An 18,559-nucleotide genomic window follows, 5' to 3' on the forward strand; every position below is an offset into this window, starting at 1 on the left:
AGAAGAAAACAAAGAAGTCCGTTTGTGGAATGATACCATGTAGCCTCCCTCTTACCTATGAAGAGAGCTGCAGTTCCTCGATCATTTTCCGTAGGATAATTTAAATATTTCTTGATTATATTTTCACTTTCATATACGTGGTAGTTTGAAATAACCCTTTATTTTCCTGTTTCAAGAAATGAATGCAGTGTAAATACAGTCAGTTCTCACTATTCACAACAGTTACATTCTATAAAGTTGCCGTGAACCCTGACTTAACAAATACTGAACTGGTGATCTCGGGAAATACAGGATTGGGTTCCTGTGAGGTTTCGGTCACAACATTTTCGTCAATGGATATATAACCGTGCTTTATTTGTGTTTCTGTTTTACACCACCTTATTTAGTATGTATTGTGGATTCATTAACATGGAGCTCACGATTGACAGCACTGACAAAGCTGATCCAACACATGTGTATTTTCTCCATAAAGCACCTCACAGCTTTCTTGTGCTTGGTGACACAGGAAAGCACTTTTGCGCTACTCGTGGGAGAGAGGTATTTAAACAGCAAAATCTTCCACAAGAAGCACAGAAATGCAAAAAATGTGGCAGGAAATGAAAAGGACACTTTTATACAGTGTGAGAGCTGAAACAAGAAGGCAGAGCATTGCCTTGTCGACGTTAGCTGAGAACAGGAGCATCCAGTGACTCAAATGTTTTGCCTCTCTGCACATATCCGTGAATGACTTGGAAAGCACCACAAGTATTGATTTTGGGGGTACAAGTAAATTTTAGTGAGTAGGCTAATTTGCAAATACAGAATCTGCCAGTAATGAAGGATTGGCTATATCTGTTAATTGGTAATACTTTTATATTTTTTAAAGATATATTTATTATTATTATTTTTAACATCTTTATTGGAGTATAATTGCTTTACAATGGTGTGTTAGTTTCTGCTTTATAACAAAGTGAATCAGCTGTACGTATACATATATCCCCATATCTCCTCCCTCTTGCGTCTCCCTCCCACCCTCCCTATCCCGCCCCTCTAGGTGGTCACAAAGCACAAAGCTGATCTCCCTGTGTGATGCAGCTGCTTCCCACTAGCTATCTATTTTACATTTGGTAGTGTATATATGCCCATGCCACTCTCTCACTTCGTCCCAGCTTCCCCTTCCCCCTCCGTGTCCTCAAGTCCATTCTCTGCATCTGTGTCTTTATTCCTGTCCTGCCCCTAGGTTCTTCAGAACCTTTTATTTATTTATTTATTTATTTTAGATTCCATATATATGTGTTAGCATACGGTATTTGTTTGTCTCTTCCTGACATACTTCACCCTGTATGATAGACTCCAGGTCCATCCACCTCACTACAAATTACTCAATTTCATTTCTCTTTGTAGCTGACTAATATTCCATTGTGTATATGTGCCACATCTTCTTTATCCATTCCTCTGTCGATGGACACTTAGGTTGCTTCCATGTCCTGGCTGTTGTAAATAGTGCTGCAATGGACATTGTGGTACATGACTCTTTTTGAATTATGGTTTTCTCAGGGTATATGCCCAGTAGTGGGATTGCTGGGTTGTGTGGTAGTTCTATTTTTAGTTTTTTAAGGAACCGCCATACTGTTCTCCATAGTGGCTGTATCAATTTACATTCCCACCAACAGTGCAAGAGTGTTCCCTTTTCTCCACACCCTCTCCAGCATTTATTGTTTGTAGATTTTTTAATTTATTTAAGGCTATGTCGGGTCTTAATTGCGGCGCGTGGCATCTTTGTTGAGGATCGTGGGCTTTTATCTAGTTGTGGTGTGCAGGCTGCAGGGCGTGTGGGCTCTGTAGTTTGTGGCAGGCGGGCTCTAGTTGAGGTGCGCGAGCTCAGTAGTTGTGGCACGTGGGCTTAGTTGCCCTGCCGTATGTGGGATCTTTGTTCCCTGACAAGGGATCGAACCTGAGTCCCCTGCATTGCAAGGTGGATTCTTTACCACTGGACCACCAGAGAAGTCCCAGTAATACTTTTAAATATTTATATATATATATATATTTATATATATATATTTCCTTTTAAGATAGAGTCTTAAGTCTAAAATCTCAGTGAATGAAGCTCAGATTTATTTTGTTTTCTCCCTCCCTACCTCCTTTCCTCATTTCCTTCCTTCCTTCCTTCCTTCCTTCCAATGTTTAGTGTAATATTTGCCTGTAGTTTTATGGTAGCATAGAGTGGTATATCTTTGTATCCTATTATACCATTAAAATTAGAGGTTTTTTTAACCATTCACTATTTAGCACCAACTGACTTATTTTCTAAGGAATTTGCTTTTTAAGAAATACAATTTCTTGCTGATACATACTGTAGTAATTCACAGGTAAATTATGGTATCGTGGAAGATTAATTGTTCAGTCTTGTTATGATCTACTTAGTCTTATATTTTGAAAGTAGTCAAGTTTAAAGTGATGTGTGGCCAAAAAAACATATCTGTAGAGTACTAGCTAGCAGCGTCTGCTAAAGCAGAGGAGATCTCATTAAAATGTTGGATTTTTGAGTTTTCTAGAAAGTTGAATGTTTGAATAACACCAGAATTGCTGCATAGCTTCAGTTTGCCACAGGTGGAGAGAGACTACCTCCCTCATGCCCATAATACATCCCAAATACTCCCTATTGTCTTTCCACTAGCAAGACCAAGTTTCTTAGACATTAATTTAGCATCTTTTCCCTGTTGATATTTTAATCAAGGAGAATATTGTCTCTGTTACCCCTATCTCTATCAAAAGTCAGAAAATCATACACAGATCAATGGAGCTCCATGGTTTTACAACAAGCTAGCATCACTGATTTGTATGAACTGCTTGTTCCCTCTGACCAGTGAAGTTCCTAATTTCAGGAGCTTCCAATTATTTTAGCCCTGTCAGGGCTGATTCTCTGCACAAGTGCTGGGAACTTTGCTCATTTATGGAAATGAATTAATTCAGCCTGCTCACCAGGGCCTCAGTGGGCGTGCGGGTGTCACGAAGTAATGGACGGCACCCACGTTCCCAGCGAATCAGATCCCCTCTAATGCCTGAGTCACTGAGGTGTGTTGATGGCGGGGTCACGGAGTACCGTTTAGTATTTTATCAGACAGGACCCCACTGCTGTAGAGGAGAAGAAAGAACACATTACATCACAACATGTGTACATTCTGAGCTTTATTAATCCTGTTTTATGGTTGAGATAAAAGATTCACCCAAAGGTATGTGAAATCAAACCAAAAATAAAATGAAGCTGTAATGTACTACATCCTGTGCATGAACTCAAGACATTCTAAGCGTATGTCCCAATTTCTTGCAAGTAAGTGCAAATCATCTGCACCAATTCATTTGGCTTTCAGGAAAGTACAGAGAGTAAAATAAATAAAAATGACAATTTTTACTAGTCACCTATTACATATTCCTACTTGCCCAGGAAACTTTGTAGGAGTTGTTGGGGAAGTATCTGCTGTTTGGAAAAACACTGATTTTACATTTTTAGATGAATGTGAAGTTTTTAAGACATGGAATTGAATGAGATAGAGCATTAAAATGTGTGATAGCTAAAGATGGCAGACCTCTGAGATTCCATCTAAAAAATTAAGGTGGTACAAATAAGTGAATCCAAATATTGAACATATTTCAAAGAAGAATTTTTGACATTTTGGTTTTGTTTTTAGGGTAGTCTCAATTCCACTAAAATTCCTAATGCTTTCATGATACCGGATTTGTCATATCTTTGGAGAAAACCATGATAGTAAGTATTCGTCTGAAATTCTTCAATCACTGTAGATGCCTTAACTGCTTTGAAATCCTGGGTAGCAACCATCCATCATCAGCAAGCTTTGCGTTCTTTAATGACATAGTTATCTTCTGCATTCTGGCTTCGTATAACCTTTATCAACACGATCAGATGGTTATCTGCTTTGAGGGAGGTCTTTGCTCTCTCTGCCTCTGCACTCGCGTCTAATCCATGTGTTCTGCCACATCAACACGGGCGTTATCTTCCCAAGATGTAGATCTGGTCCTGCGCCTTCCCCTCAGGGCACCGTCTTTTCACACGTAGACCCAGATCTTCCATATGAAGCAGTAGACCCTTCATCTTCCAGTTTTAACCCTGCCAGGACTCATGACCCTTGTGTATTGAAGTCACGCAGAACTGCTGAGCTCTTTAAGGCAACCGCATATCCTCTTCCCCTATCTGTCTGGATTTTTCTTAATCTTAATTCTCTTTTAACAGGCGAGTTCATCTATTAGTTCTTTCTTAAAACTCACCTCTTTACCTCCATTGCCCCACTTTCTTGGTGCAATGATAACGGATGTAGAAGATATTTCGGTGAGTGCTAGTTGATATCAGACATTTCATAATGATTTCTCAGATTCACTTTTTTTCAGATCTATGGAATAAGTCTTGCCAGTAATTTTAAGATTTTTTTCCTTGTTTGACCACATTTAAAACATTTTTCGTTTCTAAGGTATAATAAGGGAATTTACTGTAGAAAATATTTCAGAATATAGATTATTTGAGGTATAATAAGGCCAACATATCAGGAAACAGCTGCCGTTGAAAATGTAGTTTATTACTAACAGTTCCCAAGAGGAGAGGGCACATCCGCCTTGGGGGGGGTGGGGATGGGGAGGCCAGAAGGAGAAGGGGGAGGGCAGGAAAGAGCCTTTATTGTGGTTTCCACAGGAGTGGCCTGGAGTGTGACAACCAGAGAGAGGAGGTAGCTGGGTTGTGGAGTCTTGATTGGTTGGTTTGTATTTGGAGATTGTGTTTGCAGGAATTGGCTCACCCTGGGAGGGGCGGTCCCCCCAGGGTCAGCAAGGCCCCACATGTCAACACATCAAAGTACAGAAAACGGAAGATGTGGTTAATACCGAGGGGAAAGCGGAAGCCAGCTGTGGTAGCTTGGAGAAATTGCCGGGGTGTTGACACCCCTTCCGCCATTCCCCTTTTACTTATCTGGATAGTTTATCTTTTCCTCAGTATTGTATAAATTACCATGAAAACAATGCCTCAAAACAAGTCCCTAAATCAACCTGCCATCCCTTAGCCAATATAGTGTTGAAATTTGGGTCCAACACTGACAATAATGTTTTCAGTGGAACTAGAAGTAGAAGTAAGTTTAACTGAGTAATGATACAAAAAATCTGAAATAAATGTTAAGAATAATTTATATTAAAAGACATTCTGGGGGATTTCTTGATGTCTTGTTCCTTTCCTCATCTGTGAGCTATTTACTTAGGGCTTGTAATTCTAGATAGTCTCCTCCTTAGCAGAGAAAGAGATTGCATATGGTGAAAAGCTGTAGAGCTATTTTCAGTAAACAGTAATATTATCACAGAGAAGGCAAGTCTAATTTGCTTGACTTTTCGATTTTCAAAAATAGCTTCCACATAGATTTCCTACAATAGATTTTATGCTAATTTTTAGTGCTAATTTTCAGAAATTGCTTCTTATCTCTGTATTATTAGATGTATTAGAGCTATAACCCTGTCCAGAAGTGGAGCACTCTGATTTTCTGATGTCCTCTGTGTGTGTGTGTGTGTGTGTGTGTGTGTGTGTGTGTGTGTGTGTGAATGAATGACTATTTCCCTTAAATGCATTAAATTAAAAGGAAAAGATATATTTTGTATTTCAACTCATACTACAGTTAAATATTTTCATTTTTGACTTATTAAAAAATAACTCCAGTATGAGTGTAATGAAAGCATTTCAAGTTTTAAAGTATTTATCCATATCAGAAACACACAGTTGTAATATTTTTTTTTATAAATTTATTTTATTCATTTATTTTTGGCTGTGTTGGGTCTTTGTTGCTGCACGTGGGTTTTCTCTAGTTGCCGCGAGAGGGGGCTACTCTTCCTTGTGGTGCACGGGCTTCTGGTTGCGGTGACTTCTATTGTTGCAGAGTACGGGCCCTAGACGTGCGGGCTTCAGTAGTTGCAGCACGCAGGCTCAGTAGTTGTGGCTTGCGGGCTGTAGAGCGCAGGCTCAGTATTTGTGGCGCATGGGCTTAGTTGCTCCGTGGCATGTGGGATCTTCCCGGACCAGGGCTCAAACCTGTGTCCCCTGCATTGGCAGGCAGATTCTTAACCACTGCACCACCAGGGAAGCCCTGTAATATGTATATACATACCTGTCATTAAAACATGTGTAAGTCTGTACTCTTGGAGAGAAAACTGCTTGCACCAGGTATGGTTTTGAAGGAAAGTGAGAACAGAGGAATGCCCCTTTTGCCATGTTGTCTCAAATACCAATTGTTTTTTTTGTTTTTTGGTTTTTTTTAAATTATTTATTTATGTATTTATGGCTCTGTTGGGTCCTCGCTTCTGTGCGAGGGCTTTCTCCAGCTGCGGCAAGTGGGGGCCACTCTTCATCGCGGTGCGCGGGCCTCTCATTATCGCGGCCTCTCTTCTTGCGGAGCACAGACTCCAGACGTGCAGGCTCAGTAATTGTGGCTCACGGACCTAGTTACTCCGCGGCATGTGGGATCCTCCCAGACCAGGGCTCGAACCCGTGTCCCCTGCATTGGCAGGCAGATTCTCAACCACTGCGCCACCAGGGAAGCCCCCCAATTATGTTTTGTTTTTAATTTTTTTAATTGAAGTATAGTTGATTTAGAATATCATGTTAGTTTCAGATGTACAGCATAGTGATTCAGTAATATATATATTCCTTTTCAGATTCTTTTGCCTTACAGGTTATTACAAGACATTGAGTATAGTTTCCTGTGCTATACAGTAGGTCCTTGTTGGTTATCTATTTTTTATATATAGTAGTGTGTCTGTGTTAATCCCAGCCTCCTAATTTATCCCTCCCCTCTTCCTCCCCTTTGGTAACCGTAAGTTTGTTTTCTAAGTTTGTTAGTCGCTTTCTGTTTTGTAAATAAGTTCATTTGTATCATTTTTTTAGATTCCACATATAAGGGACATCATATGATATTCGTCTTTCTCTGGCTTACTTAGTATGATAATTTTTAGGTCCATCCATGTTGCTGCAAATGTCATCATTTCATTCTTTTTTATGGCTGAGTAGTATTCCGCTGTACATATGTACCACATCTTCTTTATCCATTCATCTGTCGATGGACATTTAGGTTGTTTCCATGACTTGGCTATTGTAAACAGTGTTGCAATGAACACTGGGGTGCATGCAGCTCAAATACCAATTATGTTTAAATCAGTTTAAGAAATGTTTATTGTGTGAGAAATACAAAGTGGAACAAACCAGAGTCTACTGTACCTTAGGAAAGTTTAAAGTTCCAGAGGAAATCAGACCCATAAAGAGATAATTTCAATATAAGATGAGAAGGGATACGATAAAAGTATCCAAGGGTGCTGTGGAGCAATAGGTGAGGGCTGTTTCACACAAGGAAACCTTTCTAGTAGGTGAGCTTTATCTGAAGCTTGGAGGATGCCTAAACTTAAACTAGATTTTTTTAAAATAGCTGTTCATTGAAGGAAGTGAGCTTACCGCGAGGAAAGGCACTAGGTGAAATTAGCAAGGGATTTAGTTGGTTTACCATCAGCAGCACTTAAGGAAAAAGATGGTGGTAAAATGTGAGGGTGTCAGGAAGGCAGGCGCTCTATCACTGAGGGTCTTGCAGACCACACTGAAGAGTTTTTCAGTAAAAGAGTTTATTTCAGAAAGGTCTTACTAGCTTCAGTGTGGAGGATAAATTTAAGGGGAATAAGACTGGAGGGTGGGAGTTGCTCATTAACAATGTTAATGCAGTAGACAGTATGTGAAGTGATGGGAGCCTGGTGGCAGTGCCTATAAAAAGTCAGCTATGTGTTTGAAAAACACGGACATGCTAAATTTCACTGGACTTGGAACTGACAGAACATAGGTGCATGAGAAAGGGAGGAGCTAAGGAAAGGCCCAGAGCTCTGTCTTAAGTGACTGGATAATGGATATAAGAACAGGAGCAGTAAGACCCAGAGAAAGAATTATGTGTTGGGCAGGTAGAGTTAGATATGCCTGTGGAAGGTCCATGTGGATCAGTCTTTCAGGCAACTGGATAGTGGAGTCCCAATGTTGTGGATAAATGAAATCAGACTTCTCTGATGTGATTGTTCTTGTCCTACCATGAGTTATCAAGCTCTTAAGGGCAAAGCAACACATTTTAAGGAGAAATATTGCACAAAATGTGAGATGATGGCCTTTATGAAAGAGCCTTTATGGTTTTTATTTTGTTTTATTTTTCCCAAAGTAAAAGTGATTTTTTTTAAGTCTGTCTCTAGATTATATTTTAAAGGATTTGAAGAAGGCTTATTTGCTGCTACTACTCTAAATTAGCTGTTATTGACATTTTAGAATCTATTTAAGCTATCTATTTACATTTAAACCACAGATATATTGAAAGGAAAGGGCAGTGGGTTAGAAGAAGGTGATTAGGGCTTCCCTGGTGGCACAGTGGTTGAGAATCTGCCTGCCAATGCAGGGGACACGGGTTCGAGCCCTGGTCTGGGAAGATCCCACATGCCGCGGAGCAACTAGGCCCGTGAGCCACAACTACTGAGCCTGCGCGTCTGGAGCCTGTGCTCCGCAACAAGAGAGGCCGCGATAGTGAGAGGCCCGCGCACCGCGATGAAGAGTGGCCCCCGCTTGCCGCAACTAGAGAAAGCCCTCGCACAGAAACAAAGACCCAACACAGCCATAAATAAATAAATAAATAAATAAAGTGTAAAATTAAAAAAAAAAAAAGAAGGTGATTAATCAGAAACAGTCTGCAGGTGAGATGAAATGGACTCGGTTCCACTAGAGTTAATGTCTGTCAATTAAATAACACCCAGTCAATTAATAATAATGGCATGAATTTTTCCCCCCACCACAAAAAAAGTAACACGAAATTACCATTCTTTTTCTCTAACAATTGAAACCTTGGTTATAATAGTAGTTGTGGCACCAAGGGTGGATCAGAGTGATTCTTGAAATTTCTTCCAATCTAGTGATTCAGATTTTTAAAGAAAAAGTTTAAAGAAGTTTATTCTACTTTAATCCAATGCTTTGAGTGTGCATGACAACATGCAATCATTCAACAAATACTTAACGAATATTGACTTACCCACTGTTGTAAGTACTGAGCTTCAGGGTGGAACAAATTAAAGTCTCTGATGCATATACATTCTTGGAGGTGGAGGCATGCTGTAAATTCATGAGCCCGTCAATATATCAGGTAGTAGGTAGAGATAAATGCTATGAAGAAAAAGACCAGTGAGTAAGTAGCTAGAAATGAAGATGGCAGACGTGCTATTTTGTAAAGAAAGGTCAACATATCTAGAATATTGACATCTGACTTTAAAAAAAAGAGAAACAATACATAGATGTGCATCTATGTAAAAATTTGCAAAACTAAGCAAATTCCACCTTGTAGTATTTTTCAACTTTAGTTTCAGAGATATATTTCAAACTCTTGAAAGTGACTTGAGTATTTATATAAATTACATAATGTTAGATTTCATACTACCTCGTTAACATACATCTCTACTGATATCTTTAAGCAATTCAAATGCTTTAATTAAACACTTTAGAAATTTAAAGTCAGAAAATAATTGTTCCAGTGCTCAAGAATCTCACTACAAGAATGCTCATTATATCAATAGAAATGTTTGGATTTGTAGAAAATGTTGGTATTTGTAGAAAACCACAAATTCCTTAGATAGACGTACAAAAAGTATTTTGATATCTATGTGGTGTGATTGTAACTAATTTAAATTGATTATTATTTTGCTTTCCTAACATGACATAAATTTTTTACAGTGAGTACATATTAATTTCATGAAAATAAAACAAAATTATTTTAAAATATTAGGGCTTATGCATTACCACTTAAATATTAATAATCAAATTTATTTAAGGAGTAATCAGTAATCACTTAAACACATATTAGCAATTATCATTATTGCTTTTGAAAGTCACTGTTTATGCAAAAACATTTGATTAACATGAAAAGAGCTTCAAAATATTGCAAATCCTTATGAAATAGATAACTAAGAAACATTTTATAAGTTTTTGTCCTTTTTTTCTGAATAATTTATTTATTTTGTGGAAGAATAGATCATATAGATGATAACTATATTTGTAAAAAATTTATTGTGTGCCAAGTGGAAAAATAAAAAACCTGCAAGCTTCTCAGGGCCATTCTACAATAAAAGAAATGGGGTTTCCTTGGGAAAATGGCTGATTCTAGGTCTGGGGCCGGAAAAGTACAAGATAAGCTTAGGGCATCATATAGTGACAGAAAGAGAGAAGAGAAAGAGGAAAAAGGAAGAGGATGAGGAGGACTAGGAAGAGGAGAGGGAGGCTTGAGAAGGGGGAAGAGGGAGAAGGGGGAGTGGGAGGAGGGGGAAGGGGGAGAGGAGGAGGGGAGGGGGAAAAGAGGGAGGGGGAAGAGGAAGCAGCAGGGGCCACACCTGTCAAAGAGACACAGGAGCCAACCTGAAAGAGCTCCCAATGGCTAAAGCTGGAAAAATTTGAATAATGATAAGTATTGAATTAAACTCAAAGAATAAATAAACATGCACAATCCCATAATTATATAAATTAAATGATTGAATGAATGAATAAATAGAAGAAATCTTCTTTACAGAAGAATTCTAAATAGTATATGTAGATACTCCCCCTCCAGGAGGTAGAACTTAATTCCCCTTACCTTAAACATGGGCTGGACTTGGTGACTCACTTCTGCAGAATAAAGTATGGAAAAGGAAAAATAGTAACCTTACAGTGAAGAAACTCGGCAGACGTCACCTTGACCACTATCACAAGTGGAAAGTCATGTTGAAATCGTGCCTCCCCTGATAGGAAGTGCTGAGGACACCCCAACTCTGTGGTTTTCTCCCCAAACTACACCAGCCTAGTCATAAGAAAACTTCAGACCAAGCCAGGATGAGAAGGATTCTACAAAATACCTGACCGGTACTCTTCTAAAGTGTCAAAGTTAAGAAAGACAGACTGAGAAAACATCACAGATTGGAGGAGTTGAAGTAAACTAAGGAAACATGATGACGAAATGCAATGTGAGATCCTCGACTGGATCCTGGAATAGGAAAAGCAAACAAAAACATTTGTGAAAACTGGTGAAATCCAAATATAGTCTGTGTTTCAGTGAATAGTGTTATACCTAAGTTATGTCTTAGATTAGACAAATGTACCAGTTATGTAAAATGTTAACATTAGAAGAAACTGGGTGGAGGGTGTGTGGGAACTCACTGTTCTATCTTTTAACTTTTCACTAAATCAAAAATTATTCCAAAATAAAAAGTTTATTAAAAAGAAAACTGCAAAACAGATTCTTATTGAAGAAACTGGACATCCAAATGATGGTATATTTTTAGCTAATTAAAATCCTGTTTTGGGAAAAACAATATATGAGATTGAAAAAAAAACTATAGTGTTTATTAACAAAACTATATAGAGTATGATCCTTCTGTGTATCTATGTACATACATATACATTACATATATACAAATTAAAATAATCAGAAATATAAGTTATCAGTGGTTATTTCATGAAAATAGAATTATGTCCTTTTAATTTTCTTCTTTAAACCTTCCTATTATTCTCCATTTTCTATATGAAAATGAAACATTTATGAGAAAACAAGAAATCAAAAGTAATTCCTAAGTACTTATTTGTTTACATTGTGGTGCTATATTCAAATACATTTTTAATTTTTTCAAATAAATAGCATAAATTACATTTCTAATTATATACATTCTTACTTTATGTAAGTGCCTTGCTGCACGAAAGTCAATAAAACATACTAATTTGCTAAAACCTACAATTTCCCCACATTATAAATAGATTGCCCAAAGCTCAAGCTATTATTATACATTTTGAACCACAATTAAATGAAATGACATTCTCCTTTCTCTTTCCCTTCCTCTCTCACTCTAATTACACATACATACATGTATATGTAATAATGTATAGATTCTTGCACTATTCCATACATTAGAGAGATAGATGCATAAAATCTAGAATGACACACCATCAACACTGGTTACCCATTAAGACTGGTGATCTCTTGTTTTTGGGATTCACATTCTACATTCTATATTTCTGTATTGTTCATTTCTTTTTAACAATAAACATATATTACATTTGTAGTAAAAATTAGCAAAGGTACTTTTTTAAAATAATAAAATCTTTAGATGATAAACAATTTTCCAAAATATCTCATCTGAGTTATCTCCAAATTCAGAAAGTAAAGACTAAGTAACAATGAAATGTTTTAAAATAAAAGCCTTCTCTGCTGTGACGATTTGATGAATTGGGCACATTACCAGCTCTCTGAGTTATTGTTAGAAACAAAATCATGGAAGCACTGTGATTTTGCATTCACTTTTTGACTAGCCATATTGTTGTTCAGATTGCTTAAACAGTTCAACCACACATATTTAATCACTGCATAGAAAACTTTGTTCAAGGGAGTGAAAAGCAATCAGGGTAATAGGGGAAAAAATATGGCTTGTCCCAAAATAAGCACAACATACTATTAGATGTCAAATGAAATTGTAATGTATTTTGTAGGAAATGGAACTAAACTCTGATGGATTTTATAATATCCCAGACTCTCTTAAAAGTGTATGGTGTGTGCTTATGTATAAATTATATATCATAGATTATTTCTAGGAATTTTGTAATTTCAAAGCCAACTCTGAGTTCACATCCACATGCTAATATTGTGCAAGCATTTAACCCATTCCTAGAAGAACAGTTTGGATTTTGTGATGTGAGTGATCTGGCTTGCAGAGCATTTTTATTAGTTTCTCAACCGACCACTGACCACTTACTATTTGTAAAATGAGGTTTGGTCCTCATGAAAAACGTTCCTTGTGTGTGTTTTTTTTTTAACGTCGTAGGACTGTCTAAATGATGACCATCCCTCTTGTCACTTATTTCTTTGCCCTAAAAGTAAGGAAGAAAGGCATCAACATTTGCATAAGTCACTATTCTGTACCTGGACCTGAATGTATATTTTGAGTTAGGAGAAAATGGGGGAGGGGTGAATTCTTTCCTCTGTCTAAGCTCCAGGAACATTTACTTCCTAAGAGATGAATGGGGAATATTTTTTGTCAATTAATATATATTGAAGGTGTATAAAACGATGACGTGTCTGTTATTCAACTGTCATTGATATGAAATTGACTGCAAAATTACTTTCTGGAATTCAGAATTTACTCCCTCCTTCGGACTTTTTGTTTATGCACTTTTCAAGACAAAAAGTAATGTCAACCACCTGCTGGATTATAAATTCAACCTGGGATCCAATAATCAGATTCCATGTTTTCTCTGTTTTATCTCTCATCACAGATGATAAAGATATTGCAATTGGAATTCAGCTGTGACAGTATAGATGATTAAGCTAAAGTCTAATTAGCTTTGCAGTGTTAGCAGAAGCCAAAATTTAATGGCTTCTTTTTTCCCTCCATAGTAAATAAACCTCTGTGATTCACACTCTCAGAACAGAATTCTGTTGATTAAGAAAATTTTTATGACTATACAAAGTCTTATAGTAAATTATTGACTATAAGAATTAAAACAAAATTCCAAGTTATATTTTTCTTTGTGAACTTTTTAGAATGTAACAATTCTCTGAACTATTATTTAAAAACATAAATGTTTGCGGTGGTAGGATATTTTTAAATATTCAAAGTCTATTGATGATTTGAAGGGAAAAGTTAGAGATAGTCTAAGCAATATTTGAAATAACTGTATTCGTATCAATTCACTTTATAGAATTAGTTAAAAGCAAAACTTATACTGGCAAGTACTGCACAGAAAGAGTGAATATACCTATGGTAGCTCTGCTCCTCCACCTAGGCTGCCATGATGTAGCATGCTATTGTTACTGTTACCGGGATCCAAAGTAGTCCCCATGCTGATTGAAGTAAACCAGTGCCAGAGAACTAGGACATGTAATCAGAAGATATTTCTCTGACAGCCTTTAAACTTGCTATTATTTTTCTCCAATGTCTCCCTGTGGATTCTTTGGCAAGACCTTACCCCAAACTGAGAGGCAGCTTCATCCTGGCTTATAATTCTAAGATAATTAGAACTGTCCGATTTGTCTAGATTCTCTACAATTTAATATTAAGAGCTAAAAGTATTTTCAATGATAAAGGTCTAATTATGGTAACTAAGCTTCTATTTGTACTTAAAATTTGATCTGAATGATTACAGTTCATCGTTGACCCATTCCATGGGTTGGCAACCCACTAACCAACAGTGTGTAATAAATAAAATCATCTCATTTTCTATTTCTGGTGTGAATAAGTAGCAATTATTAAACTATTGCCCACCATCCCTTGTTTCTGAGCGTGGTGAAAAAATTGTTCACATTTCTAAAAGAGTTTATATAATTTCATGTTTTCAATGAAATTCCCTAAAATCAAATTAGAACTTCTCTTATCATAGTATAGGCTAGATACTTGTTCTTCTAATTATATATAGGTGAGGATATCTTTGTTTAGTGTAGTCGAAAACATGGGCAACCCAATTCTCCATTCCAAAGGCAAGGGGCTAACAAGGAATTTGAGACAGACATGAGTCCTAGAAGCAAATGGTAAAAGCTTCTTAAAGTTCAGTTCACTATATCTAGGCACTACCATAAAGTTAAGTGAAACTGTAGTAGAATATAAAAACCATTAGAAAAATGAGTATACCATAAACCCTGCATTCCAAGATCCTTCATTGTTATGTCATTGAAAAGAAAATTTGTGAGCAAAATATTGATACATATTTGAAATCATAAACACTCAGCCTCATTTAAGAAGGAAAATAATAAAATCACATAATATCTCAGGGATTAAAAATTTTACTTTTTTCAAGTAAACTCCAAACTTCTAAGTTAAAAATTTGAAGCGTGTAAGTCATTCATGGAATTTATGTTATTAGTATTACAATTTATATTGATAAAGGTTTCTGTGATCATTCTTTATGAGTACTTCCCATAAAATCCACTTCAGGACACACAATCAACCAAAATAAGAAATAGAACAAGAACCCAGGGCTAAAGAGTTTTCAGGAAAAAAACACTTTTTTCTCATTTATTCTGTGTAGACACCCACTGAAAGAAGATATACTTCACACTGGATGGCAACATACAATAATTAAACTAACATATTATTTATTTCTTCTTTTAGGGGCTGATGTTGTCAACTTTGATGGCCATGTTGTGTTACCATATAGATTCAGAAACAAGAAGATGAAAACACTGAAAGATGTCATTGCTTTGAAATTTAAAACCTCCGAAAGTGAAGGGGTAATCTTGCACGGGGAAGGACAGCAAGGGGATTATATTACTTTGGAACTGAAAAAAGCCAAGCTGGTCTTCAGTTTAAACCTAGGTATGTCTTGACTTTTGGCACCATTCTTTTCATTTATTAGTCTTCCCATTAGTTAAATGCTAATGGTCTTTAATCCTTAAAATGTAAATTACAAAAAGAGTTCACATTATATTGTCAATCCAGTTTTACTTCATAGTGGTTGATATATATTGATATACTTATTCATTCAAAAATATGTATTAAACACCTGTACTCTGCAGGTACTATACGAGCATCTGGGATACAGGGGTGAAAAAATGGAGTTCTTTGAGTTCATGAAGTTTATGACACAGTGGAGGCATCAGACACTATATTATCTATTACTATTTTTATAAAACAACTAAATCCAAAGAAATGACTTCAAATAATGATGAGGAGTATGAAATCAATTAAATAAGTTAATATATAAAGGATATTGCATAGGCAAGATGGGTCAACATTAGAATATGTAGTGAAGAAAGTCCTCCCTGAGAAGATATTCATGCTGAGATTTCAGTGATGAAAAAAACAAGCCCTAAAAATATCTGAGAGAAGGTTAATTGAGAGGAGGGAATCACGAAAGACTAAGACCTGACATGCTCAAGGAACAGGAAAAGGCTGGTGTGGATATTTGTAATGAGTAAGTAGGATAAAAGATGAAATCCAAACATTGAGGATTGTTGAAATCCTGTAGTATCCTTTAGGGCGTGGTAAAAGGTTTAGATAGTATTTTAAGAATGGGAAGCTATTAGTAGGCTTTAAACTATAGCATCATGATCTTATTTTTTTAAATGTACTGAGACTTCTGTAAGAGAAAACACTTGCATCAACATGAGAGTCTGGTACAGTGAGAGACAGCATTGCTTGCAGAAGGTGGCTATCAGTGGAGATGTAGAGGAATTGATCCACTTGGGAGATGATTCTGGTGGTAAATTCAGTATCATTTGTAATGATTTGGATGTGGAGTAAGAAAGAAAGATAATGTATAAGGGATAATTCCTAGGGTATGGCTTGAGTTCCAAATGGACATTACCACCATTTTCAGAAATACAGAAAGCTTTATTTTCTCCACAGAGTTTCTTCTAATAGAGAAGTATTAGTTTCTTCCAACAGAGGAAGTCTAGAGATCTGTTTGGCTATGGTGCATTTTAGTTGCCTATTAGGCATCAAAGTTGAGATTTCAACTAGGGAGTTGCATGTATGAGATTAACAGGAGAAGATGCTACATGGAGACTGAGGAGAAGTGGACAGTGGATAGGAGGAAATACTAATATGTGACCCACAGACACCAGGGAAGGACAAGAGGCGGTCTACTATGGTCTACTGCGTCAAATTCGCCTAAAATGTCACTTAAAGAAGAAGACAGAAAAGTGAGGTCACTGTTTGGCAACATTGTGGTTACTGTTGATTTATTCTCAGTGGAATAGAAAGGACAGTAGTTTTATTGTCATCAGTTAAGAAAAGATGGAAGGTGTGGGAATGAATATTTTAAATATTATCAACTAGAAATGAAGGAATCAGAAGTGATATGTTTACTGGAGAATGAGATGAAACTCAAAGAAGGAGTTATTGTTTTGTTTTGGGCTTTTGTTGTTGTTTTTAAGTGGATAATCCTAATACATGTTTAGTTGTTGATAATGTGGCTAAGGTTTCCTTAAAGCTAAAGGGAAGATCTACAACACAGATACTGACATTCAAAGTTACAATTCATGCAAATCAACAGTACATTTATCCTCCTCTTGCTTGCCTAAAAATTTCGGGATTTATGCGAGAGTTGTTTGAAGGGCATCATATATTCTGTATTTTTTATGCTGCAGTGATTTTAGAATTCTCTAAAGATTTTATAATCTATAAAGATTATTAAAAACTTTATAATCTTTATAGAATTCTTTTATAATCTTTTAAAATTCACATGTTAAATGCATCCCAGTGGAAAGCTATAAAACTAAAAATTAGAACACAAAAAGAGATCCTGCCTATTTACTTTCCTTATCAATATGGTTGTTCCAACATTCTTAAATATGGCTGTGTCCCATATATTAACTTTTATTACTCTGAAAATCAAAATTATACTAAAAATTAAAATTTCAGTTAGTTTTTTTGGTTGATAATACTTGCTATAGTGTCTACAAAGATTTATCTTTTATTATAAAACTTTTCACATTCAAAATCTCTGATAGAAATAATAATTTCTATAACAAAAAAGAAAATTATCCAAAAATGCTGATTATATAATTACACAAAAATATTTAAATTTTTATATTAAAAAATCATAAAATGAAAATGCCTGCCAAAACCTGGGAAAATGCAAATGTCAAATATAGAAGTTTAATGTCATTCATGAATAAAAATTCATTCCACTCTGTAATAATACCAAGACTTTAGGAGGAAAATATTGCCAAAAAATATAAGGAAAACTTGTAGAAGAAACATTATAAATAATCTATAAACACCAAATGCTCAAACTATCTATAAAAGAAATGTACAATAAAATAACAAGATTCCAATTTTTTCAAGTAAATAAATTTTAAAAATGATAGTATCTGTGTTGGTGAGTTATGTGACAAAAAGTATTCTTTGTACTGTTCCTGAAAATATTTCAAGAAAACAATTTGATAATGTATCTTCAGATATTTTAAATTCTTTATATATTTTGGCCCAATAATCATAAAGAAATAACTTTAGGATTTAAGTCCAAGGACGTACTTTGCAATATTTGTTACAATAACAAAAACTGAAAGAAATAAAGCTTAACATATAGAAATAGGTGGGTATGTGTTTAAAATGTGAATAATTTGGGGAATACTGTACAGCATTAACTGAAAACCCTAGGAAAATATAAATAATATATCAATATTTTTATATTATGTGTATGAATTATATGTATTATATAATTATATGTATATATAATTAAATGTATGTAAATGAAAAATGTCTGGAAGGAAATAGACCACTCTATCTTTAGTGATGGAAATGAGTGATTAATGTTTTACATATTAATTCTTTATAATATTCTTTATTTGTAATATTAAACATGTATTCATGCATTACCTGGGAGAAAAATATCCCTAAATAGTTTTTGAAAAAAAGGTTCAGTAGAAGCTAAGAAGGAGGGATGGGGGATGAGAAACCAGAAAACCAAACATAAGTGCTTTTTAAAAACATGCACGCTCACACACACACACGCACACACACACACACTCAGAGCAATTGGATCATATCCAAAGAAGTTTATTTTTTCAAACCTTTC

The 18,559-nt window shown here is 35.8% G+C and overlaps 1 protein-coding gene across 2 annotated transcripts in view; it reads left to right on the plus strand.

Moving 5' to 3' along the window:
- Positions 1-18,559, plus strand: part of CNTNAP2 (contactin associated protein 2) — a 2,096,032-nt gene that overhangs the window by 898,317 nt on the left and 1,179,156 nt on the right. For both annotated transcript variants that reach the window (XM_061198858.1, XM_061198859.1), the window contains exon 5: positions 15,148-15,351. In XM_061198858.1, the coding sequence (XP_061054841.1) occupies positions 15,148-15,351 (204 nt within the window). The remainder of the gene's footprint in view (positions 1-15,147; positions 15,352-18,559) is intronic.

This window comes from Eubalaena glacialis, chromosome 8 (assembly GCF_028564815.1).
Source record: "Eubalaena glacialis isolate mEubGla1 chromosome 8, mEubGla1.1.hap2.+ XY, whole genome shotgun sequence".
Taxonomy (NCBI): Eukaryota; Metazoa; Chordata; class Mammalia; order Artiodactyla; family Balaenidae; genus Eubalaena; species Eubalaena glacialis.